General features: G+C 46.1%; 1 protein-coding gene across 1 annotated transcript in view; it reads left to right on the top strand.

Moving 5' to 3' along the window:
• The window catches only part of NAV2 (neuron navigator 2), a 711,830-nt gene that overhangs the window by 1,580 nt on the left and 682,430 nt on the right, over positions 1–27,820 (top strand). Inside the window, exon 2 of the mRNA XM_078058306.1 lies at positions 4,034–4,689. Coding sequence (XP_077914432.1) covers positions 4,615–4,689 — 75 coding nt within the window. The 5' untranslated portion in view covers positions 4,034–4,614. The remainder of the gene's footprint in view (positions 1–4,033; positions 4,690–27,820) is intronic.

Genomic DNA, 27,820 nt, shown 5'->3' with positions numbered 1-27,820 from the left:
AAACCACCATGCCTCCTTGGCTCTCTTTCTTACATCTTATGTAACTTATTTATTGATTGATTCATGAAAGGCTACGTTTCCAAGAAGCTCCTCGTTTCCCTTGTTGGCACCGAAGACTAATTAAAAATGCTGTGTTGGTGATGAGTGTTAATTAGACCATTGGAAACACGGATGCACCCTTGTTTCTCAGAAGCTTAACTCCAGTTATGAATGAAACAGGTCAGGCTTCCCATTCTTACAAGCACGCCAAGGCCCCTCCCCCAGCCTTTAATCCAGGTTTAAAACCAGTTTCCCCAGTCTTGGAGCCACCTGGGGGAGGGAGGTTTGGTGGGGCAGGAGCAGCTAGAGAGGGAGAGAGAGGTGAGGAGAAGGCCAAAGAGGTTTTGCCGAATTTTAAAAACTTTGGAGAATTTAAGAAGGATGTTTTACGAAAACATATAAAATGGGCTCTGGATTCCAACGCCCAAGCAGAAGGAAGGAGTACATTCTACCTGGGCTGGCCTGGTCTGTGACTTGTCTAGCACCTGGAATCACAAACTGGCATTTATCAAGGAATATAATTTTATTTCAGGAAGGAACCTCAGTGGGCCTCTTGGAAGAATGCCTCTACGTCTGAGACTAGATCCTTTTCTGGATCCCCATATTCTGGACTCTACCTCCAAACCAGTCTTTAAATTTTTTTCACTTGGGGATTACCCAGAAAGCAGGAAGGATTTGAGCAGATGTGGAATGGGAAGTTGAAGTGTTTTTTGGAGACTGTGTTTGGTCCTGGCAGTGTGTTCAGAATGTCTTCAATATGACTAGATTTGTCTTCTGGATTTTAAGGGTCAGGCAGGGGCTTGCTTTCAGTGTCCCACCCCCATCTTACAGTACAATTGGGTCCAGCCTTCTCCTTGTTCCCCCTTCCCTTACAGCTGCTCCTGGCAGACTTATGGCACAGAGAGAAGTTAGTGACATGTTGCTGCATTTAGGGATCATTCCAGCAAACATATTGACTTTTTAACAATCTGGTTAAATGTTCTCTTAGTCCCACCTTTCAGGTTTGTTTGTTTGTTTGTTTGTTTTAAATTCAAGTGTGTTTAAACTTCCTGAGATTTCTATGGGCAGTGAGAAACCAGAGCTTTTACATCAGGACTTGCTCCAGTGAAGCCTGCCCTCCGCAATCAAGAAACAGAGCAGATTGGATACGGCAGCTAGCTGACAGCAGCATCCTTGCTTCTCCCCTTTCTCGAGTTCCCTATATACTCCCCCCTCCACCACCACCATCCCCAGCACCAGAACAGTAATGACCCCAAAACGGGAGGAGACTGGCTCCCAGAAAAAAACAAAAGGCTCCCAAGAGGTGTTGAGCATCCTCTCACTCCCTGCTGATGGGGAGGGACTTCTGTTGTGAGAACGTCTGTCCCCATGTGCACTTGGGACGTGTGCGCCGGCTGGCATGATGGGATGTGACAGGGTCTCACCCGGGAGAGAGCTAGAGCCCGGTGCAGAGTGCAGAGCTGTTCTCCTATATGGAAGGAGCCCAGAGCTGTGAATGAAGCAGTCCCTCTGGAGAAGGCCCTTCCAAGTAGGAGACCCTTTGGCACCTGTCCTTTTTCTTTTATTATTATTCATGAGGAGTGCCAGGAGCTGTAAAAAGTGTGGACTCTGGATTCAGGCTGCTTGTGAAAAGCCACATAGCAGTGATCCAGCCAGAGAGGCACGGATATGAGCAAGGACTCTGAAAGTCAGACCTGAGTTCAAATTTCAGCCCTACAGTTTACTGACTGTGTGACTTCAGGCAACTTACTTGACTTTCCTTATTGTCAGTTTTCTCACCTCTAACACAGGGCTAAGAATCCCTAACCAAAGCAAGATGGCTGGCAAAAAGTCCTGGAGAGAGATTTGTTGAATGAATGAATGAATGTGTAAAACAGTAGACAGGGCCTGGCTAGCATTCGTTCACGCTCCATCACCTACTCTGTGTCAGTAGGTGATCCATCTTTCCACTCTTGTGTGTTGTCATTATCCCCACTTTACAGATGAGAACACTGAGGCTCAGAGAGGTTAAGTTACTTGCTCAAGGTCACACCATCAGTTAAGCTGCAGAGATGCAGACCTAGATCTGTCTGAGCCTCCTAGTGTGAGGTCTCAGTTTAGATTCAGAAAAGGGTACTATTTGAAGCCAGTTTGCCAGAGTTTATTTGTGTTGGGATCTGGAATGATTAAAAAAAATGGATCTGAGGTTTCACCTTTGTCAGGGATCCCATGAAGGGACTTTGGAAATGGTGGTGGTGGGCAACCAGATGGTACCTACTTCTCTGGAAGCTCAGCTATTTCCTGGGCTAGCAGAGGGCTTCACTCATGCTGTCTTTTTTTTTTTTTTTTTTTTTTTAGATTTTACTTATTTATTTGACAGAGAGAGAGAGCATAGATAGGCAGAGTGGCAGGCAGAGGGAGAAGCAGGCTCTCCGCTGAGCAGAGAGCCTGATGTGGGGCTTGATCCCAGGGCCCTGGGATCATGACCTGAGCTGAAGGCAGATGCTTAACCAACTGAGCCACTCAGGCGCCCCCCCTCCTTTTTAAAGCTTTTATTTATTTATTGGAGAGGGGGGAGAGAGAGAGAGAGAGGAGAGTGCAAGCGGGGAAGGAGCATAGGTAGAGGGACAAGCAGACATCGCATTGAGCATGGAGCCCATCATGGGGCTCCATCCCATGACCCTGAGATCATGACCTGAGGCAAAATCAAGAATCGGACGCTTAACCGACTGAGCCACCCAGGCACCCTTCATGCTGCCTCGCATGTCAGCGCCCTTGGCTAGAGGAGGTGCCCCTCTTCTGGGCATTCTGCTCTAATCGATTCTTGCCAAATTCAGAACATTTGTGACTTGGGAATTCGCGTGCCAAAATCTGCTCTGGCTGAGTGTTTTCTGTGGTTTAGGACAAGCCTTCAACCTTTCTGCAACTTCTCTCCCTAAGAGAAGCATTTCCCATCTTCCTCCTCACAGGCCCTTTGTGGCTGAGTCTCTTGTCCTCGTTTTAACCTGCTTTGGCATTGAGCCGTGGTGCGGAAGCCCCTTTGTGATGGGGGGTGGCTTCGGCCTCATTCCAAAGTGGCCACCGGTCAGGACAGCTGCAAGGGATGGTCTGAGGGCTTCTGTCTCGTGCCCGCTGCGGCCGGATCTGCCCACAGTTCTCCCGGAGGCTGGCGCGGCCTGAATTGCAGAATGGCCAGTGAGTTGATTAGAAACGCTGGCAAGAAGCTAGTGCCTTTTAGTGAAGGGCTTTTTCCCCTTTTTTCTTTCTTTCCTGGCACTGCTGGTTCTATGTATGGGAAGAGGCATTCATAATTAATGTATTGGTGCCTCTTGGTGGGAATTCTCAAATGCGTTCCCCACCTCTCGGACGCGTCCACGGAAGGGCACAGCCCGTGTGAAATGTTTTCCTGGGTGGGGAGGTCCCTCCTCTCTCCTCCCTCCCTGTCCCTTCGAGCTGCTGTGACGTCAGCCGGGAGGTGACTGGGTGCCTGCTCTGCCTGCAGGTTCCAAGGCAGGGAATGCAGCTCCGTAGCACACCCTGCCTTTCAGCCCGCAGCTGATCCGGGCTCCTCTTTTTCCCCTCCCCAGCGGACCCTGGTGTCTCGCCTGCCACACACTGCCTCCGCCGCTGTAATTGGGGTGGGGGGGATGTTGATGCCTTTTTGCTTCACAGACTATTGCTTCCCTGTCTCATCATACCTGGGTGCCTTCTTCCTGTGATGATGAGGAGGAGGAGGATGATGATTATGCACCCCACATGGGTTTGAAAGATAACCCCTGTCCAGCTCTGGTGTGCTTATTTCGAGAACAGGGTTCTCCGTGTGCCCCTCACCAGGAGGAGCGGGGAGCCCATGAGGCCCCCCGGTTGCTTGTCCATGGATGTGCTGGGAGGACTGACGGGCTCGGAGGAAGATCGCTGGCTGCCGCTTGGTTGGGGCTGCGGCTGGTGGGCGAGACAGCTCACACCTGAGTTCTCCACAAAAGACACATCTGACTGTTGAACATTGTCTCCTCAGGTATGGGTCTCACTCCTTGAAGAAAGACGGCAGCCTGGGAGGGGAGCAACCTCTGTGATGAACACCCGCAGGACCTGTGAGGGGCGGCTTCTCGCGCAGCGTTTGTGGTGATTTATGGGAGTCAGGGGCTGCCGGAGAGGGATGTGGATGCTATCAGCGCGGCGGATTAAATGCCCATTTACATTGTTATTGACATATAAATTATCGGTGCCAAGGAGACAGTGAGGGAAAGGATTTCAGGGGCAGTAATGTGGCACGTGCCCCAGGATATGGACTCGTCTCTGCCCAAATTTGTCCTCTGGGCTCTCAGGAAGCCAGTCTTGGAACTGAAGTAAAGCCCCAATTCCCAGCTCTCACCATGCCGGCAGCAGCCGCCCTCATTGCTAAGGCAGTGATGGCGAGTGAGGTCCCCGAGTGGATTTTAAGAAGTCGGGAAGACCTTTGAAAGGGGTAGCGTGGATTTCCTTGGCTGGAGGGGGCCGTGTCTGGCGGCGTGCATGCATCCCTTTTGCCTGGCTTATTTTCTTCCTCCGTGGATTTGGAAGCATCGCTGAAGGAGAGAGGGATTTTATTCCTGGGAAATGGAACCGGTCTCCGAGTCCAGCCAACAGCAGAAGAGAAAGCTGGTGACCCATGGACTGGAAGATCAAAAGAGGGTAAGTGGCAGAACTCTGTCGCTTGGCTCATGGTGCTGGAATCGCTAAGCAGGATTCAGAGAACCCAGGTGGTCGTCAGGACAGGACATTGTTGTCCTCATTATGCTTGCTCGCGTCTTTCTCTGGTTAAGCAGGCGGGGTGGTGGCTCCCGCTTTGCCAGGTCCTAGTGCTGGGCTTGACGTGGGCAGGGGGACAGAGGAAGGAAACATTTAATCCTGGGAGCCAGAAAGTCAAAGATTTGTAAGCTTTAGCTCCGGGAGTTAACAAAAAGTGTTGTGTTTTCTGAGTCAAATATGAGCTTCTTTGCACTGAAGCCCCCTTTAGGATTCACACAGTCTTAGCACCTTTTGGAAATGGCGCTCCTGATAGCAGTGGTTTCGTTTGAGTTATTCTCCTTGTGGTCTGCTGGCTCTTGTGTTTACGGATCAAAAACATATCCTACTCCAGTCTTTGGCCCCATCTGTGAGAATGTCACAGCCATTCAAAAAGGCCTGTTGAGTGTAGGTCATTTGCTGTCATCAGTCTGAAAGCTGCAGTCACCGAGGACCTGTGTCTACCAGTTAAAGTTCAACTTGTCTTTAAAAGCTGGACACATTCAGGAGTAGCATTGAGTGGCTGGCTGTCTAGAAAGAAAGCGGAAGCTGTGTCTCCTCACTCCCGGGGGACTTGCTGGGACCAGGGTGTGGCAAGGGTTAAACCTAGCTGAAGCAGAGCCAGAATCTGTGTTAATCTGAAAATAATTTCTGATATTTCCTCTGAAATGCTGTAGATGGTAGAAAAACTTCTGGTGTTCTCTCAGTATGGAGTGGAGTATTCCCTCTCCTTCTGTGTCTCAGAGATCATTTCTTCCTGGTATGAAATCCACATGGAGGTGAAAACTAGCCTTACAACTTTTCCCTGTATTTAAATGGCTCTGTGTGTGTGTGTGTGTGCGTGTGCGCAAGCGTGAGTGAGTGAAAAGGCTTTTGTATGGGGTTTTGTTCTGACTTTTGAAGGATAAAAAGAAATGGAAACAAATTACATTTTATAAACATAGAGATGACTCCATTCCTAAAGAAAAAAATTCCACTCCTGAAACTACACTTGCCATAATGCAGGAAGAATGCCCACTCTCGTAGGCGCCTAGATAAGTAAATTTGTTTTGTGCTGTTTGACTTACTCAACGTATAACCTACTAGGTCCGTCTGCTCTTATTTCTACGGGAGCTTTCTGAGAGAGAGGAGGAAAATTGATAATTGTTGTGAACAGGACCTGGGATTGACTGCATTTTACTAAGTGTTAGTCAAGTTTGGTATCCAGACACTCAGTGGAGGAACATTTGGGACCTCTGACACTGTAGAAAATGTTAATTGGGCCGGTACACCGAGATAATATGCAATTATGACAGCCTCTCCTTGGCTAGGTGTAGATGTCTGCATTTCCCATCTGTTCTTGGCTCTGGCTGTGTTGGGTCCACATGTACTATGGAGTCTCTGGAAGTAGAATATAACCCCAAGTGAGGCTCTGCGGCAGCTGGGGTAACATCAATTGGTCATGCTCAGCTGACATTCATTTTAACTTGAACTCTAGCCGTCATGGCGATTATTAAATTTATAATGATATATGTAAGATCCATTTTAATGACTCTCCATGCTTGAGTGAGCTCTCACTTGTGCTGGCAAAATAAGGCTTAATAGAGTATTACATTTCATCTCCTACTGAATTTTCCAGGCTGTGGTCAAAACTTTGCTTAGGAGAAATGAGATCGTTTTTCCCAATAGGCATCGTGATCCAGTTCTGTGTTGCTCAAGTACAGTTTTACTTGAGTACAGTTTCTGGGCTTCAAGAAATACTGCCACTGCAGCAGCTTCTGTTGGTATGAGCATGTGTGTGTTTGTGGGTAAACACACACCTCATTTGCATCAAGTGTGAAGCTAAACAAGCCTCCCGGCGGCGTGCAGCCTGAAATGTCTTGTCCACGGAGCTGAAAGGCGACTCTACAGTGTTTTGGCTCACATATCTCGGGTGAGCTGAACACTCCTCTTCAGGGGGGATTGGCTGAAAATCCAACAAAGGCACAATCAAGGCATCTGCTGGGGAGCTGGGAAGTCTCCACCAGCAGGCTTAAGTTACCAAGCGTTCATTGGCACCAGATCCTTGTGGCATTGCCGTCAGTCTGTGTGCGTGTGTGTGCATGCGTGCATGTGCATGCTCCTGCATGGAGGACACTTGTGGGGAGCTGGGGAGACAAGGCAGAGGGAGAGTGGCTAGCTTCAATTTTGCTGTATTTCCTACTGTCCTGAGCAGCAAAAGCCACTTCTCCAGGGTTTGGTTGGTTTCATGCAACTCACTGTAGCTTGGCCCTTGTTTGGGGTTTCATAGAGTCGGAGTGGCTAGTTCTGGGCTCTTTGGGGCGCTTTTGCCTGTGCTTTCTGCAGTGAAGAGTGCCATGAGCTGTTGAACCCAGAAAGTTAGGTTCAAATGCCAATTGTGTTGTGTGCTAGCTGTGCAACCCTGGAAAAGCTGCTTAACCTCTCTGATCTTTAGAGTCTACATTTTTAATAGGATGCTAGTATTTAATTACAGGGTTGTTAAGATTAAATGAAATAAAGCTGGTAAGGAATTTGGCACTTGGTAATTATTTAAGAAACGTTCTGTGTATTCTTGGGACAGTTAGCAATGTGGGATTTTTTTCCCTCTGTTTGTTCTTAGAGGGCTGCATGTAATTTTGTTTTAAATCTTAAAAAAAAAAAACCCCTCAAGTAATACATACTCATTACACATTCAAACATTACAGAAGAATACAGAATGCAAATTCCTCTTCTAATTCTACCCAGCACTGACTGCTATTAACAGTTTGGTATATATCACTCCTGACCAGTTTTGGTTTGTTTTCTTAATAAAAATGGAATCGCACTGTACATATTCTTAAGAAACTTGCCTTTTCACTTAGTATAGTGTAGGTATCTGTCTGAGTCATTATATACACACCTTCCCCATGCCTTTTAATGACTGAATAGGGTTCCATTATAGAATGCGCCAAAATTTATTTAATTAATCCCTTAGGGGTGCACTTTAGGATGTTTCCAGGTTTTTGTTTTTGGTCTGCATTTTTTTTTTTTTGGTATTACAAAATTCCTTTATTCATCCTTTCACCAAGTATAGTAAGTTCCTTCCATGTGCCAAGCACCATCCTAGGAGCTAAGCATAAACTAGACAGGCCTCTGACCTGAACCTTACATTTTGGACCAGCACTGTCCCATATAACTTCCTGCAATGATGGAAGTGTTCTATTCCTGCACTATACAAAGTAGTAGCCTCTAGCCATAGCTGGCCACGGAGCAATTGAGATGTGGCTAGTGTGACTGAGGACCTTAATTTTAAATCTCATTTAGTTTATTTAAACTGAAATAAACACATGTGACTAGCGGCTCCTGTGTTGGGGAGTGAGTGCCTCTCTGAACAGAAAGCCGCGGGCAAGTAACTACATCATTTATTTGTGGACAATGGCTTATGCTCTAAAGAAAACAAATAGGGCATAGTGGTGTAATGGGTGAGGGAGGGGCACATTTCATGTTTATAATCGTTTGTAATTTCCTTTTTAATAGAGCTATGACTTACATGCTTCTTAAGGTTACAGCTTGGTGAATGTTTATACCTCTTATACTCCTGTGTAGTTACCATTCGGATTGAGATGGAGACAGTTCCTTGCTCCCACGAGGGTCGATTTGGCTGAGTGTAGGGGATGCCTCCCTGAGGGAGTGTCTTTGAGTGGAGACCTCACTGAGAAGCAGCAGCTGGCCATGGGAAGATCAGACGGCAGATTTTAGTTGTGAAGGTACCCACTCTCACCCTGCCATTCAGGTGGGTGCCATTCAGAACTTCCCCTGGGCTGACTTATCTTGGCACCATTTATGGACCGTAGGTCTCATGCATCCCCAGCACTTGTCAAATTTAAATTCTGTGCTGAAGTCAGGAAAAACCTAGAGGGGCACAGGGCTGCAAATTGCCACAGAGTGAAATTCAGTGAGGTAAGTATTGTTCAGTGCTGTAAGGACCCACTTAACTAGCATAGATGGGAGAAGTAAAATTTCCCTGACAGACACCTATTGATCAGTCAAGGGAATGACTCTTTGATTGATTTTTCTCTACTCCTCCTTAGAAGTTTGTCCTTCACAGATGGAGCTTTCCCACAGAGGATGAACACTGTAGAGTAAGAATTGTTCAGGGGGTTTTCAGATACTTGATGACTGAATGGTGACAAAGATGGTTTAGTGTGAATTCTCCTGGCTGTCAGCTTCTCAGCATGAAAACCTCCTGGAGACAGTTTTTAAAAAATGACTTTGGAGAGGGTGAACTCAGGCTTAGTGTAATTAAAATCTTCAAGGTTGGCTGAACTGCTCTGGATTGCCAAATCCTGCCCTGCAAAGGGGAATATATTATCCTATTGCCCTACCGGCTTCTCCTCTTCATTTTTATTCACGGGACCCCCAGCTTCCCTGTCACCTGTGGTTGCAGCTCAGAATCATTTGACCTTCTGCTCCCGCGTCCCCCGCCCCTGTCCTCCCCCTCCCCCCCCCCACTACTTTGCCATGCAGGTATCAGCTGTACTTTCCTCCCTGTGGCCGTGTATGTGGGAGCTTTCTCCTCTCTCTGATCTCACTGCCGAGTTTCAAGTTCAGGAATTCTTGCCTGGTCGGTGGCACAGCCTCGTGGCTGGCTCTCTTGTTTCCGCCTCTCCTTTGGTCCATCCTCCCCTCCTGGCCAGATTAATCTTCCCAGAATCCAGTTATGATCACCTAGTTAATGATTTCCCCAGTGTGTCCTCAGAAGACACTGTCTCTAGCTCCCAGCACTGTATGCTGCACCCAGCTTCCGGGGTATAACGGATAAAAGCCTGACACTCACTGGGGTCTTGTTGACCTCAGCTTCAAACCCGGACAAGTTCTGTAACCTCCCTGGGCTGTGTTCCCCAGTGGTATTTACTCCTAGGTTGTAAGGTGCTTAGCGCCGTGCCTGGCATGTAGTAAGTGATCAGTAAGTGGGGACTTTGCCAAACTCTGATTGCTCTTCCATGAGCAACTGGTACATTTCCTCCTACCCCTGAGTCTTTGCTTACACATTGTGTCCCCCTGGAAGGCGCTCCCTCGAGGCCCCTCACCCGTCCTCTGTGAAGAATGGATCCTCCTCATGTTCCTATGCTTTGTGCTCAACTGCTGCCAGGGTCACCATGTTTTCTTCATGGCCCAGACGTTTCTTCACATGTCACACCCCTGCACCAGACTGTCAGAGCCCAAGGTAATAGCAGTTACAAGTTGATCTGCCTTCTGATAGCTCCCTCCTGGTTGGCCTTCCCGTCCTCCTGGCATGAATGGAGGGGGTGGTAACCAAGTGCTCGGAGGATGGACACTGCAGACCTACCACAGCACATTTCACAGGTCATTGAAGAAGGATGGAGAAAGACTGTAGCCAGATGTAACTCAATTCAGTAAGTTTGGAGGCCCTATTCGGGTATAGGAGGAGAAGGGATAGGAAAGGGGTCAGGCCAATGCCCTGCCTTCATTTCAATGGAAAGAAAGTGAGACGATACAAGATCAGTCCTAGTCATTCATTCATTCATTCATCCATCCATCCATCCATCCCATATGTATTATTTATTATTTATTGAGTACTTACTGTATGCCTGTCAGCCACAGCATGGGGCCCTGGGGTCATAATGATGAGCTTAGATACTGTCCCCAGTCTCTTGGCTCTTTCAGCGTCTTGGAGGCCTCAGTTCAGCCAGCAGTGCAGTGACATTAGGGAAGTGTCTGGTTTGGCAAGGTCACGGGAGGCTTCCCTCCAGAGGGGGGGACTCGAGCTCTGTCTCTACAGCGCCTTGTGAGAAGCGGACTAGAGGGAGGACTCCATAAGCAGCTCCCCGGGTGGACTGAATTTTGTCCACCCCTGCCCCAAATTCATATGTGAAGCCCTAACCCCCAATGTGACTGTGTTTGGAGCAGGGCTATGACTGGTGTCCTCATAAGAAGAGGAAGAAACACCAGCGATGTCTGTGCATACAGGAAAGGCCATGTGAGGACATAGCGAAGAGGCAGCTGTCTGCAAGCCAAGCAGAGAGGCTCCAGGAAGAGCTAAACCTGCTGATACCTTGATCTTGGACTTCTAGCTTCCAGAACTTTGAGAAAATAAATTTCTGTTTAAGCTACCCAGTTAGTGGTATTTTGTTATGGTTGCCCTAGCAAAGAAATACACTGGTGCGCAGTGAGAGAGAGAGTTGGTGAAAGGTATTTTGCCTACAACAACCCTGACCGTAAGCTCCCTGAGGGCAGATATTAGATCTGTTCTCTAGTATCTAATGCACTGCCTGGTGCCTGGTGCCTGGTGCGTATTTTGTAAATATTTGTTTAGTGAGCAAGTGCGTGAGTATAAGGGATGAGGAAGCAGAATGGAGAGATGGGGCAACCCATGTGAACAGTTGGGATTTTATCCTGGAGGCATTGAGAAAGCACTGCAGGCCTCAGAATCAGGGACTGAGCGAAAGTGGTGCTTGGGAAGATTTTAGAATAAACTGGGGCAGATCCAAAGGAGTAAGGGTGGCTGTGTAGGTGAGAGAGCCCAGGATCAAAGAGAGCAGTTAGGAGGCCACAGGAGTGATGGAGGCAGGCACCCGGTGATAAACGTCCACTCCGGGGCTGAGACAAACAGAAGGGAAAAATGAGCACCATTTATAAGGGGATAGAATTGAAGGAATCAAATTTGGCCGGTGACTGGACCTGGTGGACTCCTGTCCTAGGTGACATGGACCCAAGGTTTAGAGCCTCCCCTTTGTGTCTGGTAGGTTGATATCCAATAGCCCAGTGGCACTTTGCATCATGACTCGCCCGTGCACCCTGGATGCGCTGTGATCTGCATCATCATAACACAGCAGGTGATGCCATCCCCATTTGATGGCTGAGGGAAGCGAGGCATGAACAGGCGAAGTGACCTGCCCAAGGTCACACACCAACTGAGGGTGAGGATCTCTTGTGCTCTTCTCCTCCAATTTAGGGTCCCTTTCCAGGAGAAAAAACCACCTTCTTCCATCAGCAGAAACGAATGCTGATGTTCTGTTATTTTTGCTTGATTTTCAATGGGAAAAAAGACTTGGCTTTATTTATTTATTTATTTTTGACTCAATTTTAAAGGTGCTGGAAAAGTTAGGTTATTTTTTTGGAACTTTAGGTGCTGGAAGTTGAATGATAATGCAGGCACCTCATAGGTGGCCATTCCCATTTATTTGAAAGATTCACATAGCCAGCTTTCTGGCTGGTATCCTCTGTGGGTCTCGGGGGTTGGCATATTTGTGAAAGCCCTTTTACTTACCTGATCTCTTTAAACTTCACTTTTTCCTGTTGGTCTACATTGTTTCACATTCATTCCTTTCTTAAACTTTCTAAAGTCTGGTTTTAAACAGGAGGGAAAAGGTGGCAATGTCACCCAGGTTGTTTGGTATTTGTTGCTAACACAACCTTGAGACCTTATGACATTGGATAATGGACTTATCCTTTTAGCCTGTGCTTCTTCATCCTGAAAATTAGGGTGATAATAATAAAACCTTTGGTGAGGATTATGAGATATAATACACTTGAAAGTATTTAACGCAGTACTTAGCACACATTTAAGTATTAAATGATAGCTCTTATAATTCTTCTCATATGTTTCTCTTTGCTCATTTGGCAAAATCCTTTAAGTGGCATATTTGGGGAATAAAATGGAGGATGAGGGAGGATGGGTGACTGCTGCTATTCATTTGAGTTTACTTTTTTGGTTAACTGAAGATCATGTAACATTCCTTCTAGTTTAAACTTCTGTTACTGCACATCTTTCTAAAAGAAAGTCTGCTTTTCTGCTTTAGAATGCAGTGAAAACAATGAAATCTTCCTTTGTGTAGCAGTCCTGTAGGAGCTACCTTGACCTCATCATTCCACACATTAAATTACAGTTTATAGGAATCTGGCCTATGGGAATTGGCTAAACCCTTTGTGTGATTCCAACCCCCCCCTGCAAATCACATTTTTATTTGAATATATTTTATGAATTTCATTTATTACACTTTGTGGCATCCTCTAAAACCTCAGCCCCAGGAAAAAAAAATCTGGTTATGTAGAGGTGAGTTCCAATTAATCAAGGTTTTCCAAATCCTGTCCTAGTTTACTTTGCTCCTAAAGCTTAGATCAGATTCTTCCATGCCTGCAGTTTGAATCACAATAATGACATCTCTGACTCCCATCCTCAGGGCATTAATTTTTAATCTTCCTTCTCTTTGGGATAATTAGAGAGAGAGGGCTGTGGGGGTTGGGAAGAGAAAGGGGATGAGATGGTGAGATGGCGGATGGCAGAGCAGGAGTAGATGTTTGTATAATGCAGCCTCTTCCAAGGAAGGGAGGGAGCAACTGAAGCTTTGTGTGTGCATTCCCAGTTTGCTTGATGGGGGTGGGGGAGAGCATAGGCCAGGATCAGGATGGGGGCAGGTGGTTGATGGGGCCAGAGAAGGGTGGTTCCTGACATGGGGTCACTTGGGGAATGAGCAGAGCTGTGTAACTGTATGTATTGGAGAAGGAGGTTGAGAAGTACATTTGGGTGTATGTGGGGATTTCTCCCTTGGCTAAGCTGAGTAAGTATAGACAAAATTACTTGAAGCCTTGTCCATTTCCTACATCCACACTCCCTTGGACCTCTGGGATTACAGTGGGACTTGAGGGACAGGAGTCAACATCTCGATTACAACTGGCAAGGGTCCTACGTCTTTCATCTCTTGTGAAGTTCTCACAGAAGAACCACTCTGGACATCTGGAAACATAGTGCCTTTATGTTCAGAATCCAGGTTTTTGCTAGTTTCTTAGGCAGATGAGTGGGGTTCCTCCAGCACCCCCCATGTCCACCGAAGGGTAGACTGTAGATGAGAAGCTCCCTTGGAGTAAGTGATTCTAAGTTTAAGTTAAAATATTTCTTTTTTTCCCACTGATGTAATTAAAAATGCAATAAGCAAAAATCCTCATTGACATGGGAAAATCTTAATGAAAGCTAAAAAGTATAACAAAGAATTGTAGTTCTTACATCTTGTGCATCTCACTTGTGTAATCCTGCATTTAATCAATTGCCTAAAGTGTTTCTTCTTCCCTAGCCACTCAGTTTCATGTTTATTTCTATATTCTTAACACATACTACATTGTTTGGCACATGGTAGGTGATCAGTAAATATTTGTGGAGTGAATGAATGAATGAATGAATGAGAATCAACATCCTGGATGGGTTGGGGGGCAGGTAAAAAGGGAAAGTTAGGGCTGTCCTCTTGACTCTCTGCTGAACTCAGTGACAAAGAGCATAGCATGTTAGAATGGAGAAGGCTTTCATGGTCTTTGGTTTTGTGATGGGAGAAAGAGTGTCTGGAAAGACTGCTTAGAGGTAAATGTCCTGCATTTGTGTGTCTTTATGTCTATGGGGTTTCTTAACTGTGAAGACCCAGTTTTATTATTGTGAATCTATTATCTCCCCCCCACTGCCGCCCCCAGCAGAGATGTGTCTTTTTCCTTTGAGTTTCCATGGGGTCCATGGTGACGGGTGACCTCGAAGGTCACTTCATTGAAGTCTGCATGAGTTGCTCACTTAGAGGTGAAATTAGAGGCAAGGACAGTGGTTCAGATGCACCCAAAAGGGGATGTACTGAATAAATCAATGCAAAATATGCCCTTACATATTGCAGCACAATGGGACAAATTATGAGACCAAGTAATGAGGAGTTAAGGAGGGAAGACAGTATCCTGTTGAAGCCCATGGAATTTTCTAAAATGGAGACTAATGATATTAGCCATTGATTAGAAATACCTGGGCCTACCTGAGCCCTTTTTGTCCAGAAAAGAGAGTATATACTGGTAGGTTTATGGTATTATTCTTTCAGGTGATTCTTGCAGAGCAATGGGATGACATTCAAGAAGAACAGCTTTGTGCAAGAGGAACCGGTAAGGTTGGTCCTTTGAATGTCAGCCAGGGTCGTTTGAGCCTAGTATGACCCCATGACCTCACTGATCAAAGTGCCACCATTAGACTGCATGTCCCTTATTGTGAATTAGATTATTATTCTACAAATAGTCATTTCCCTCCTCATGAGAGGAGGGTACTTTCCTGCCCCACTGATGTTGGACTTGGCCAGTGACCTGCTTGACTAGTGGAGTGTGGATGGACATTCAGTGTGCCAGCTCCAAGCATAAGCCTCGAGAGGCATAACTTGTTTCCACTTGCCCTTCTGGGAACTTCTGACTTTCTTGTGAGAAGATGTCCCAGCTAGCTGCTGCCATTCCATCCTGGGCCTCAGAAATACATGAACAGACCTGAGGCAGAGCTGCCCTAGCAAACATTCAGACCTGTGAAAGAAATAAATGCTTATTTTTGTACACCACTGAGATTTTTTTTTTTGGTTGTTTGTTATACAGCAAAAGCTGACTAATACACCCTGGAATCACATAAGTCTTTACTGGCAAAGTGTGTTGTCATGTGTGATGGTTAGTAGTTACCTCAATGGATAAAATACGATAATACAATTGACAAAAAATAAATAGATGCAAGGTTTGTTAAAGTTTGGTCCTAGAGCATTTGCATGAGAATTACCTGAAAAGCAGCTCTGATCCATACCTACCAAATTAGAATATCTGGGGTTAGAGCCCAGGAAGCTGCAATTAAAAAATGCATTCCGGTGATTCTAATGTGCACTGAAGTTCAAGAACTGCTTTCGCAAGTGGATTAAAACCTGTGACCACCTCCATTAACACCAAAGTGAGAGTCTGAAGGAATGGGTTGGAGGAAAAGGATTTTTATGTAATTGCATGGTCTTTCACTTAAGTTCCCTTAGGGGAAAAAAATAAGTTTGTTTTTTGTTAGTAGAAAGGACATATGTGCTTAGGAATCCAGAGAAATTTCAAGAGCCAGTCTTCAGGAAGGGCAGGAAATAAGGCAACTCCAGGTCATGCCCATTCCTTCCTTCTTGGCTGTCATGTTGCCTCTCTGCCTCTCTTGGTACATCCATTCTTTCGCTTCTTCCTGACAGCCTTCCTCCATTGCTCTCCATAGTTTCTCTCGCTTCTCTCTTAACTTCAAGATTGACTCTCATCACCTCTACCAACCATCACCACCTATCTCTCTCAATATCACTGTCCATTGAGAACTTCCCTCCGTGTTCCATAGTTCAGAGTCATGAGATAATCTGATCAGCCCATCTCAACTTGTCCAGTGTAGAAGCAAGCCCAGAGAGGTAGATCAGCCTCTAGATTGGCTACTCATGAGTTCTGTGTCTGTTCCTGGGCCAATCAACTATGGCTTTGGTGAGGCAGGGTTGGTTACATAGCCGTGGAGGGTACAGTCCTCCAGGAGGAGGCATGCATGGATAAGCAGTGGTTCACATCTCTGCGCTATTGGATAGGATTTGATGGAAAGAGGAGGCTGGAGGGGAGCAGACACTCTCTGGGGTGGACAGTCAGGGGAGTGATGGAATCATCTGTTGAGTGTTGGTCTTTCTCACTGGATTGTCCTTGCCTTCACAAAGCTCAGAGCCCAACAGAGTAACCAGGCATTAAATGAATAGTGAAGCAAATATCTATGTAGGTCCTGAAATTGACAAATGGGATATACCAGGGAAGTTGGAGCTTTCCACAGTAGAAAACAGGAAGCCGATGGTATAGTGGAAAGAACTTAGGGCATTGGGAAAGTACAATTAGAGCAATCTGGGTTTCAATCCTTGCCTTAGGAAGTACTAGCTTTTTGATCTTGGGCCAGTTTCTTACCATCCCTGAGCCTCACTGCCTTTTCTATAAAGAGTGGATACTAACAGTTTCTACCTTGTAGGGTTATATTAAATGAGATAATGTGTGTAAAATACTTAGCATAGCATCTGGTATATTGCATCAGTGCTGACCAAAAGTGAATTCTTCTTTATCTGTCTCTGAGCTCATGCTAAGCTATGAGAAATTGCACTTTGTTATTGAGGTCTTAGGGGGTCTGCTTTGGGACCACCATTCCTTGTCTACAGAAGTCTGAAGAAAAGCTATACTTTTGAGAAGTCTTGGGTTCCAATCCCAGCCCATCACTGGTATGATGGTTAGGACTGGGCGAGTCCTGGCTTTCCCTGGGTCTCTTTTCTGTTGCACTGGTGTGAGATTCTTCGACTCCTTCGTCCAGCCTTTTGCTGGTATTTGGTATGTGGGTCACTTTAGGGGAATCCTTCTGCTTGTAAAGCAGGGCAAGTGTCCCAGCTGTAGAGTGTCTCCCTCCCTGGCTGCCTTCCACGATCCTGAGGCCATCACACCAAGCCCAGGGAACCAGCTCACTCTGCTGATTGCGATCAAGTGTGCCTGAAAATGGGAGTGCTGGGTGTGTGCTCTCTCTTTCCTCATGGCCGTCAATCACTGGCAGGGCCGAGGTAGGACTGTAAAGAGGGAACTGGCAAATACGCGGTTTGCATCACTAGAACAACATGAAGCGTTTTGCCTACGGTAATTGAAAAAAATCTAATTTCTGCCCATGTCCCTGGAATATCTTCCCATTTAGATTCCTATGGAGTCTCCAAATTTTATTATCAACATAACTGAGGAGGCAAAAGGGATTCATCCCCTGGAGTCGAGTTGTGAGGAGAATCCCTGGGCCCACAGAATGGTGCCCAACAATTGATGGTGGATCTCAACTAGATTGAGGAGGATGAGGTGGAGGTGACAGGGATGTGAGTAAGGACAATGCAGATGGGAGAGTGGGGGCGGGCTGGAGAGGCCGTTGCTGAGGCCTTGGGGTGCAGGTGCTTTCAGGGCACTGTTACTTTGAATCCTCACTTCAACAACACACGAGAGGTGGTGCCATTGTACCCATTTTACAGATAGGAAAATAAAGGCTCAGAGAAGCTAGGTAACTTTCCCATGGTTCAAGGTCTGAGAGTGGAAGACCTGGGTGTTGAAGCCAGCTCTGTCTGCATGACTTCAAACCTGTGCCCCTTTCCATCAAATACCATTCGTTATCAGACATTGATAAACCAGTGGCCTGATTTCTGCCATGTTATTATTATACCCTATCTGTCTTTAAATTGACTCACTTTAAAAAAAAAAAATTAGCCTTGTCACAAGGATAATATCAATGAAATCCTGGATTTGATGGGCTATTTATTTCTTCTTTCTAATATCCATTAAAATAAAGCATGGCTGGGGATGCCTGGGTGGCTTAGTTGGTTAAGCATCTGTCTTCAGCTCAGGTCATGATCCTGGGTCCTGGGATCGAGCCCTGTGTCTGGCCCCCTGCTCAGCTCAGTGGGGAGTCTGCTTCTCCCTCTGCCACTCCCCCACACCCGTGTGCACACACACTCTCTCTCAATCTCTCTATCAAATAAATAAAATATTTAAAAAAAATCATGGCCATGACATTTTAATTTTTTTAATGTTTAATTTTTTATTATTTTTATTTTTTAAAATATTTATTTATTTATTTATTTATTTATTTATTTATTTGACACAGAGAGAGATAGTGAGAGAGAGAGAGCATAAGCAGGGGGAGTGGCAGGTAGGCAGAGGGAGAGGGAGAAGGAGGCTCCCTGCTGAGCAAGGAGCCCTGAGCTGAAGGCAGCCACTTAGACTGAGCCACCCAGGCACGCCTATTTTTTTATTATTTTTTAAAGATTTATTTATTTATTTGAGAGAGAAAGAGAGAGAGAGTGTGTTGGGGAGGGGCGGAGGGTGAGGGAGACAGAAACTCAAGCCGACTCCAGTCTCACGATCCTGAGATCATGACCTGAGCCGAAACCAAGAGTTGGACGCTTAACCAACCGAGCTACCCAGGCGCCCGATGGCCACGACATTTTATTTTTTTATTTTTATTTATTTATTTTTTTAAATTTTATTTATTTGTGAGAGAGAACGTGAGAGAGAGCATGAGAGGGGAGAGGGTAGAGGGAGAAGCAGGCTCCCCGCTGAGCAGGGAGCCTGATGTGGGACTTGATCCTGGGACTCTGGGATCATGACCCGAGCCAAAGGCAGATCTTAACTGACTGAGCCACCCAGGCGCCTGGCCATGACATTTTAAAAAAGTAACCTCAGTTTGAGAAACACTGTCCTGTACATAAATAACAATGTAACAACAATAACTCCTCCCAATTGTTGAATACTCACTATGTGTCAAACACTGTGCAAAGCATCCTATCCTAGTGGAGTAGAACACCTACTCTGTAGTCAGACCCCGGTTTGAAACTCAAATTTGCCACTTCCTTGATGTGCAACCTTCAGTGACTTAGCTTCTCTGTGCCTCAGTTTCCTCATCTGTAAAACGGGGATAATAACAACCTTCTAGAGCTAATCTGAGAATTAAACAAGTTAATAACACTTAGAAAAGTGCCTTGCACTTATTGAGTGCTGTGGAAGTATTAGCGATTATTCATTCACTCATCCCATCATCCAAACATTTGACAATTAATGTTTGAGCATGTTCTGTACAGCAAGACCATTCTCTGGTATAATCTTCTCAACAACCTGAATGATGTGGATATTATTATTGCTGTCCTCCACATTTTACAGTTAAGAAAACTTAGCTGGTGTAGTTTCCCCCAGTTTCTAACAGCTCAGACCTGAGGAAGTGGAAAATCAAAGCCAGGTATATCTAAAGCTCTGCTACCCACAGAACACTTCTGATACCAAATGTGGGGTTTTTTTTTGACACCAGGTTGGTTCCCGCCCCTGCCCCCCATAGTGACCAATTCTCTGACACCAGCTGGATGTCCTATAATTCAATCGAATTCTGCCACTCTCTACCTAGAGTTAGTGTCAGACCTCACAAGTTTAGGGCTCAGTCCCATAAGACTCCCCCCACTTTAGATGCCAATTGCAAGTCCAGACCACTTGTACTTCTTCTTTTTTTTTTTTTTTAAGATTTTTATTTATTTATTTTACAGAGAGAGTGAGAGGGGGCAGGGAGCAGTAGAAGGAGAGGAGAAGCAGGCTCCCTGCTGAGCAGGGAGCCCGATGCGGGGCTCGAGCTCAGGACCCTGGGATCATGACCTGAGCCGAAGGCAGATGCTTAACCACCTGAGCCACCCAGCTGCCCCTAGACCACTCGTACTTCTGACCAACCAATGTTAAATTGTGGGTTCCTGTGACCCTCTCCTTGGGTTTGATACTTTGCTGGAATAGCTTGCAAAATTCAGGAAAACAGCATACTATTATGGGTTTATTATAAAGGATACAACAGCCAAATGGAAGAGGTGCCTAGAGCAAGGTATGTGAAAGGGGTGTGGAGCTTCCATGTCTTTTCTGGGTGAGCCACCCTCCCATCATCTCAATGTGTACAGCAACTCTGAAGCTGCCCAAACCCCCTTGTTTAGGGATTTTTATGGAGCTTCCACTGCATAGGCACAATTGATGAAATCATTGACCATTGGAGATTAACTCAATCTCCAACCTCTCTCCCTTTCCCGGAGGTTGGAGGGGCATGGGGCTAAAAGTTCCAACCCTCTAAACACAGGGTTGCTTTCTCTGGCAACCATCCCATCCTAAAGCTACCTAGGGGCCCCCCAGGAGTCATCTCATTAGCATCTCATTAGCTGATACCCAGGTATACCCAAGGACAAGACACTTCTCTCACCCCTCTCAGGAAATTCCAAGGGTTTTTGAAACTCTGTGCCAGGAACTGAGGATGAAGACCAAATATGTATTTCTTACTATATCACAGTATCATAGATGCCTTAGCTGTCTTTTTTTTTTTTTTTTAATTTACTCTGCCATCTGCCATTACTGCCTCCCCATGAAGGGAAGCCCTGCTTCCTGAAAGAGGGATGCCCACCCACTTATGTCTCAGACACATGGCCAGACTTCATCCTCTTGGGCCAACTGCACCCCCTTGCCTAGTTTTCTGAAAGCAGCCGGTGGTACCCTGTCTCTCCCTGTCTTCCAGCTTTGATTCTAGTTCTGTGTGCGTGGGTCTGCAGCACCTGTTAGCCTGTCGTGGCCACGGCCTCTCTGTGTCCCCAACGGTGTGCACCCAGAGCCCTGGAGCCCCTGCTCGTGGTGGGCCACAGGCTGGGCCCAGTGACCTGAAACAGGCCGATGCTACCATAGTGGTAACAACAAAGCATTCGTACACAAGCATCTTGCTTTCCAAGGGACAGGAGTTAAAGACCTGTTTTCCACTGTAGAAAATAGTGGTTTGCTTTACAGATGCCATCGTAGAGTTCTTCTACTCAGAGAACTTTAGAAAATTGTGGTCTTTTGTTACTTGAAATGTATTTGTTCAATATGCAAAGTGAGGTTTACCCCACAATATTTTGACTTTTGACCACCTTTCATAGGAAGATCTCTGGGCAAAATTTTATCATTAAGCACACTTGAGCTTCCTTTTGAGGGCAAGAAATTCACCTCTCTCCCTCTTTTGGAAAGAATGAAGTAGAAATGATCCTACCTGAGGTACTTTTTTAGGTGTATTTTGAGCGCAGTTTCCAAGGATGTGGATGACCTAGTATGTAGAGACAGAGCTTGTGTTTGGGCTACCGTGGACAGGACTGGCTTTCCTTGTGGAAACAGAGGTGGTATCTGTCCACTTTCACCTTATCCACCCCCACCTTCTCCAACCAGCCACCCCTAGTCACTCTCCAAGATTCACCTCATGTTCCTTTCCACTTGCAACTGTCCCAATCTCTTCTCTCTTGTTTTTTTTTTTTTTTTTAAGATTTTATTTACTTTAGAGAGAGAGAAAGAGAGAGAGAGAACATGGGAGGAGCAGAGGGAGAGGGAGACAATCTCCAGCAGACTCCACGCTGAGCACAGAGCCCTACAAAGGGCTTGATCCCAAGACCCTGAGATCAGGACCTGAGCCAAAACCAAGAGTCGGATGCTCTACCAGCTGAGCCACCCAGATGCCCTTCTCTTGTTCTTTCTTCTCTGGTTCTATTCAACTCTCTCTCTCTCTCCTTTTCCTACCGGATCTGTTATTTCACTGAATCACATGTGGGTTAAAGCATGAGTTGCGGAGTCGAGCAAAGAAAATCCCTGCTCTGTGGCCTTCACAAAGTGACTTCACCTCTCTGCTTTGGCTTCCTTCTTTGTTCAGTGGGAAAAACAATAGCAACCATATCCTGGCCCTATTATGAGGATCAAATGAGATAATACAGATATTTAGCAGGTACCCGGTGGACGGTGACTATCCAGGAAATGCCAAGCAGGATTGGAGATCGTGGTAATGACGGAAGTTGTGTTCCCAGTTGGAGTGTAAGATGCTGGAGAGCAGAGATTGAGTCTCGTATTTGTTTTTATCCTCCAGGGTTGATCATAGCCCATGTAGCAGCGCTCCATAAATACCCAGTGGATTTAAAGAAGTTGTAAATTTCATGTTTTCCCTTATGTTTGCTGAATTAGAATCGCATTTAAATAAATGTAGTGTTTGCCTGGTACTTAGACCCATTTTACAGAGGACACGTGTCAGTAATTAAATAAAAGGTCTATTCCTAAGTGTTTATCTTCTTAGAGTGAAAAGCACCTGACCACACCTGCTTCTGCTCTGAGCCAGCTAATGCAGAGTGTAAGCCCCAAGGGAGAGCCCCCCTTGCTCTTTTAGTGTGAAGTGAAGCAGGTCGTATTCTCAAAGCAGCCAGAGAATTAGGAGCAGCTCTGAGAATGGGGAAGTCCTATGGGAGATGTCAATAACGAAAATTATCTCTCATTTCAGCAGCCACTAAAAAGAGCCCCACCTGGCTCCTTCCCCTGGGGGCTGACCTCTCCCCTGTGCCTGCAGGATGGGCCCAGAAGGGGTGAGGAGGGAGCACTCATCAGGGGTCGGGTTACCAGGGGCCATGACGTCAGGAGACTCTGGCTGGCCTCACAGAGAGGCAGCAGCTGTGTCTGAGGACTGTATGTGCTCCGTGGAGCCCTTCTAGGTCTGAAGCTCTGGGTGGTCGGAGGGAGGGCTGTAGATGCCCCCCCGGCCCCCCACTTGTAGTCAGGGCGGCTCTTCCTGCTCAGTACACCCAGCAGCATCGCCTTTCTGCAGCTTTCCCCGCGAGGCCAGTTTGCAGAGGGGAGCCAGGAGCTCCTATGGGGACAAGAATGTGGGTATTGAGTTGAGGAAAGGCTTCGGGTCCCTGGAATGGGCTTCCTAGAGCTGCCAGTGGTAGATAGGAGGCAGAAGGATGTCCTGGGGAGAGCTGGATCTACAATCAAACAGACCCCAGATGAATTCCTGAATTTAGTCCTTAGGATAGGACCATGTGCAAATTGCTTCTCGGCTCTGAGCCTGTTTCCTCATCTGTAAAATGGGGGAGAATAACGCTTTTCAGAGAACACTGAGACTGTCTAATGCATAGTGAGAGCTTGAAACATGGCAACTCCTTGCTATGCCCAACTCTATCCCAATATTCCCAAATATTAAACAGACAACTAGCTAGAGCTTAATAGCCACAGCTTAGTAGCCGCTAGACTGTTCCCACCATAACTTGTGTCAGTTATGTACTTTTTGTTTGGGCACTATCTTGAGCAGGTTTCTAAGGTCTGGTTGGATCCCCTCTTTGCTATTTGGGTCTTCAAATCTAGAGTCATCATTGTGCACACAAGGCCCAGAATTGTCATGCCTAGAGTAACCCAGGACCAGGTCTTCAATCCTTGTCACAGAGCACCATTTGTAATTTCCTGACCGCTCAGGATCTTCTCACAGCTTCTGAGCATTTGCATATGCTGTTCCCTCCATCAAGAACAACCACCCACTCACCGTGCTAGACTGTCCTCCTTGAAGATTCAGATCAGGAGTCAGTTCTGGGGAGCCTTCTCTGACCACCATCTCCCTGGCTGGGTTGGGGGCCCCTCCCCTGTGCTTCCAGGTCCCCTGGAGCTGACCTCTGTGGTGGACTTCTCACACTTCGTTGTGGACAGCTATTTCCTTGACTGTCTCTCCTACTTAGCTATAAGCTTTTCAAGGATTTAGGCCAAGTCTTACTTGTTCTTCTATTTCTGGCCTCATGTCTGGCACATTGTAGATTCTCTAAGAACTTTTCATGCAGTGAATATGTTAGTGAATGAACAAGTATCAAGGATATAGGGTATTGCTTATGGTGGTAGCTTTTTCAGAAAGCCTCCCATAGGCTCTGTTAAATAAGGTGGGAGACCTCTAGCTCATCTGCCTCCCTATGGCTGGTATCCCTCCTAGTAACCCATCCTGCCTGAGCTGTATGTCCATCCTTATTGGCCCTAAGGACTAGAAACCTTCCCAAAGTGGGAAGGCCTGGAGAAGCCTGATATTTAGGGTGTGTACATTTCCAAAGTGAAACCTAGAGAAGCCTGATATTTAGGTTCTGTATTTAAGACTGCCCCTGCAGCTTTCTCGTGGCTCTGTCCTTGGCTAACATCCTTAAAGGGGCTGAGTTCCCAGAAGATGCAGTAATGGAGACATCACTCTATTGCACTCCAGAGCTTAGCATAAATAACCCTGGTGGGCATTCATTCATTCACTCATGCATTCATTCAATGCATTTCTCCTTCCATTAGGACACATAATCACAGGGTGACTGTATATAACTTTATCACTCACATGGCTCCGGTGTCACTCAGAGTAGGCAATTAGATTTTTCCCAAAGGCCAGATTTAGGGGTCAGGAGGGCAGGCTGATGGAGCATTGACAAGCGCTCTGATGTCAGCTTTAACACATGCATTAGAATCCTGAAGAAGTAATATACCCTTCCTCCCAATATGCACATGTCCCCAACCTCCAGGAGCAGGTTTAGGGATACAACTGCTCTCTCCCCTTTCCCAGGGCAGGGAACAACCAGCCAGACCCAGAGGCCCTGCAGGATTTGAAGCCCTAAGAATGGTAGCCATGATAATTCTGCTCTCTTACAGTCACAAACAAGCAAGCTTGCTCCTTCCAAGCCAAGCCTCCTTGTTCATCTCTGGGCAAAGTCAAGCAAATCAGTGGGACACTGAATGGGGCCCAACTCCCCCCACGTATTTCAGCAGGATTGTGGGAAGCTGGACCTCGGGGTTGTGTGGCCTTGGAAGAGTCATTTTACTACTGTGAGCTTTGGTTTTCTCATCTATGTGATGAGAGGCTGGGTAATTCCTGTCTCCCCCCGCCCCCCGGCCTCGTCATGTTGTTTGGAGGATGAAATAAGGTCATGTTTGTGAAAGTGAAAAGTATCCTACCAGCTAATGTTCCTTGGGTGCTTCTTCCATCCCAGGCACTGTTACAGTTTCCATTTTGTAAATAAAGGACCTGAGACTTGGGGAAGTGAAGTTCTTTGCTCTACGTCATGTAGCAAATCAATAATAGCAGGTGGATTTGTTGTCTGTCTTACCCCACAGCTTAATCTTTTCATCGCTCTGCCCTGTACTGTTTCATGTTTGAGCTGTGTGACATTGGGCCTGCCACTTCCTCTCTGGTCTTCAGTGGTGCCATCTGAAAATGAGAGACTTGGCCCAAATGAATGCTAAGGTCTCTTTTAGCTTTAAATTCCTGTTTTCGTTTTAACCAAGGATGCATGCACACACCACCCTACAACTCTGGCTTCTTCCCAGGCCGGTGTTTTGAGCATGGAAGGACTTGACCATTTGTAGCCTCTAGCCAAGAAAGTGTGCTAGAGGAGTGAGCAGATTGCAACGCACATCTAAATAGCAGAGCCGAGCCTGCCTAAGTGGGAAATGGATGTTGTAATACAAAGGCAGTTAGCAGGGTCCTTGGAGGTTTCAGCAGGATGTAATTATGGTTCTTTAAAAAAAGGCTTGCATATGTTTTTGAGCAAACTTAACAGATGCCCGGATGTCATGTCTGTATTCTTTAGGGAGTCTAGGATGACTAATTTTCTACAGCAAGTTTGCATAGCACATTGGAACGACCCACTGCAAATCAATTCCTAGGGTGCAACTTAATGAAAGCTTTCATTGATGATTCAGATTAATAATCTAAAATCCTTTATAAAATGACCACAACTTCATTTCTGCCTGGTCTACTCTGTGTTTGATAAACTAGATGGATAATCCTCTCTGTAGTTATAGTTTAATGTGATTCCTTTTTCCATAGCCACGCCTGTTTACAGGGATTGAGGGTTTTAATGCTGTGTGGTTCATTTCTGGTGCAACATCCTTTGCAAACTTTTGGGACTTCCTCAGAGATTTTCTTTGAGCTGTGCCCTGGGGAGATCTCCTAGATGGTTCGCTACCATTTTATTGTAGAATTAAATGTACATCGATTCCAAAGAATCAATGCCCAGTTAAGGCAGTTTGGGGGCCATTCCCAGATCCCAGCATACTTTATCTGGAAAAGTCTTTTGGAAACCCATGTCCCCCCCGAGGCTGTTGAGAGTATCGAGCAGCTGCATCAGGAAATCGAAAGGTAACAAGCCTAGTTTCCTTCAGTGGGCACCTTGACATCTTTTTCCTTGTTGGAGCTCTAGCCAGTCTGATACATTTCCAATTGAATTTTTGGCAGCGAGTGATTCCTGTCCCCAAGACCAGGTTGCAGCCTTCTGGGTTCACTTCTCTGTACTGGTTGCCTTGGAGCCAAGAGGTTTTCCCCATCATAATAATAAACAGTTGAAAACAGTTGAAGATAGAAGCCTTGCACATGTCCAGCTCAGGCAGAATGTCAGCCTTTCAGTTGCCTCCAACTATTCATAACCCTCCATAATTTCATTGCCATCGATTTCCCCCCTCCCCGACGTGCGCTCTCATTGGCCTGTTGCCCATATCCCGTAACTGTGCCAGCAACCCCCTTGACCTTTCCTTTGCTGAGCCTGATTAATAATGTACTCGACACATTTCCCTGTTGCATCAAATACCAATTTGGCCTGAATGGGTGAAAGAATGGCTAATGAGGAAATGGTTAAGTCTTCCTATTGGACAAGTCTTTTCATTGAGCTGGTCTTGGGAGATGGGGGAAGAGAGGAAGCTGCATGATAACATTTTGTTCAGCAAGTTTTTCCTCAAACTCTGCCGCAGAGTCTGATTCTAATTACCCAGATGCAGCTTTTGTGCAGGAGAGAGTATGTCATCTGATATCAGGGGACTCTCAGCAGTAGAGGCCTCATGTGACACCGCTTTGTGGCAGGTGCTCGCCTGCTTCTCAAATGTTTCTGCTAAATATTTTGGACCAAAAGGAGAGTAATTACAACATGGAGTAGAATATATATTTAGGAAGGAAGGGGGAGAACCGTCCTCTCTTTCCTCCAAAACTTTCTTTGTGTCCTGAAATGACCCAGGAATGTGCTAAGTCAGAGGATGGAGTTGGGAAACCATAGAGGAGAACATGGCGCCCGCACTTGCTGGCTCTCCATCCTGCACAGATACATCATTTGCAGTTGCTTCAAAGGCCGGGTTTGCTGACAGTTAATGTTAAGGGGACAAGTGCCAGGAGAAGTGACTACTAAGCTATGTAACAGCAGCCAGCTGGGCTCTCCAACTCTGAGTTTTGGGCGGATTCTGCAGCTCCCTGGGAAGAGGCATTGCCTTGAAATACCCATAGATCCAGAGAATGTCAGTGGTGGAGGTTCTTTGAGATCCTATAGTCCAAGCCCCCCATTTTACAGATGGGAAAACTGGGGGTCGACACATTGTCCTCTATAATCCTTGCCATCATTGGAAAAGAATTGCAGAGAAGTGGAAACAACTGTATGAACCAAGTTTTATTGAGCACTTATTATATATTATTCTGTACTAAGAATTCCATACTCATGATTTCATTTAATCTTCAGGAAAAATCCCAGCTGGGAGGTACTGTTTCATCTTCACTTTACTGATGGGGCAATGCGGTTTTGAGACAGAAACTTTCAGAGGAGCCCGCACTCAAATCCTCACCACCTGATGCCAGTCTTCATTCCGAATCACCATGTTCTTACCACCTTCTGATTGAGTCTAGTTTAGTTTCTTTCGTTTGACAGGTAAGGACACCTGTAACTCAAAAAGAGAAAAGCAACTTGCCCAAGGCCACTCAAAGAGTGGAAAATACTGTTATTGCTATTGAAAGTAGCTAACATTTATTGAGCACCTACGGTGTACCAGAGATTGTGCTGTATGCTTTCCATTTTCTTATTTCATTTTTACCACCATTCTAGAAGGAGGATAGGTACCATTAGGTAAGGGCTGGGGAGGTTAAGAACAACTTGTCCAGTGATTGATAGTCAGT

Source organism: Halichoerus grypus, chromosome 11 (assembly GCF_964656455.1).
Source record: "Halichoerus grypus chromosome 11, mHalGry1.hap1.1, whole genome shotgun sequence".
Lineage (NCBI taxonomy): Eukaryota > Metazoa > Chordata > Mammalia > Carnivora > Phocidae > Halichoerus > Halichoerus grypus.
Note: the sequence above shows the minus strand (reverse complement) of the source record. Positions and strands in the feature narration are given on the sequence as shown.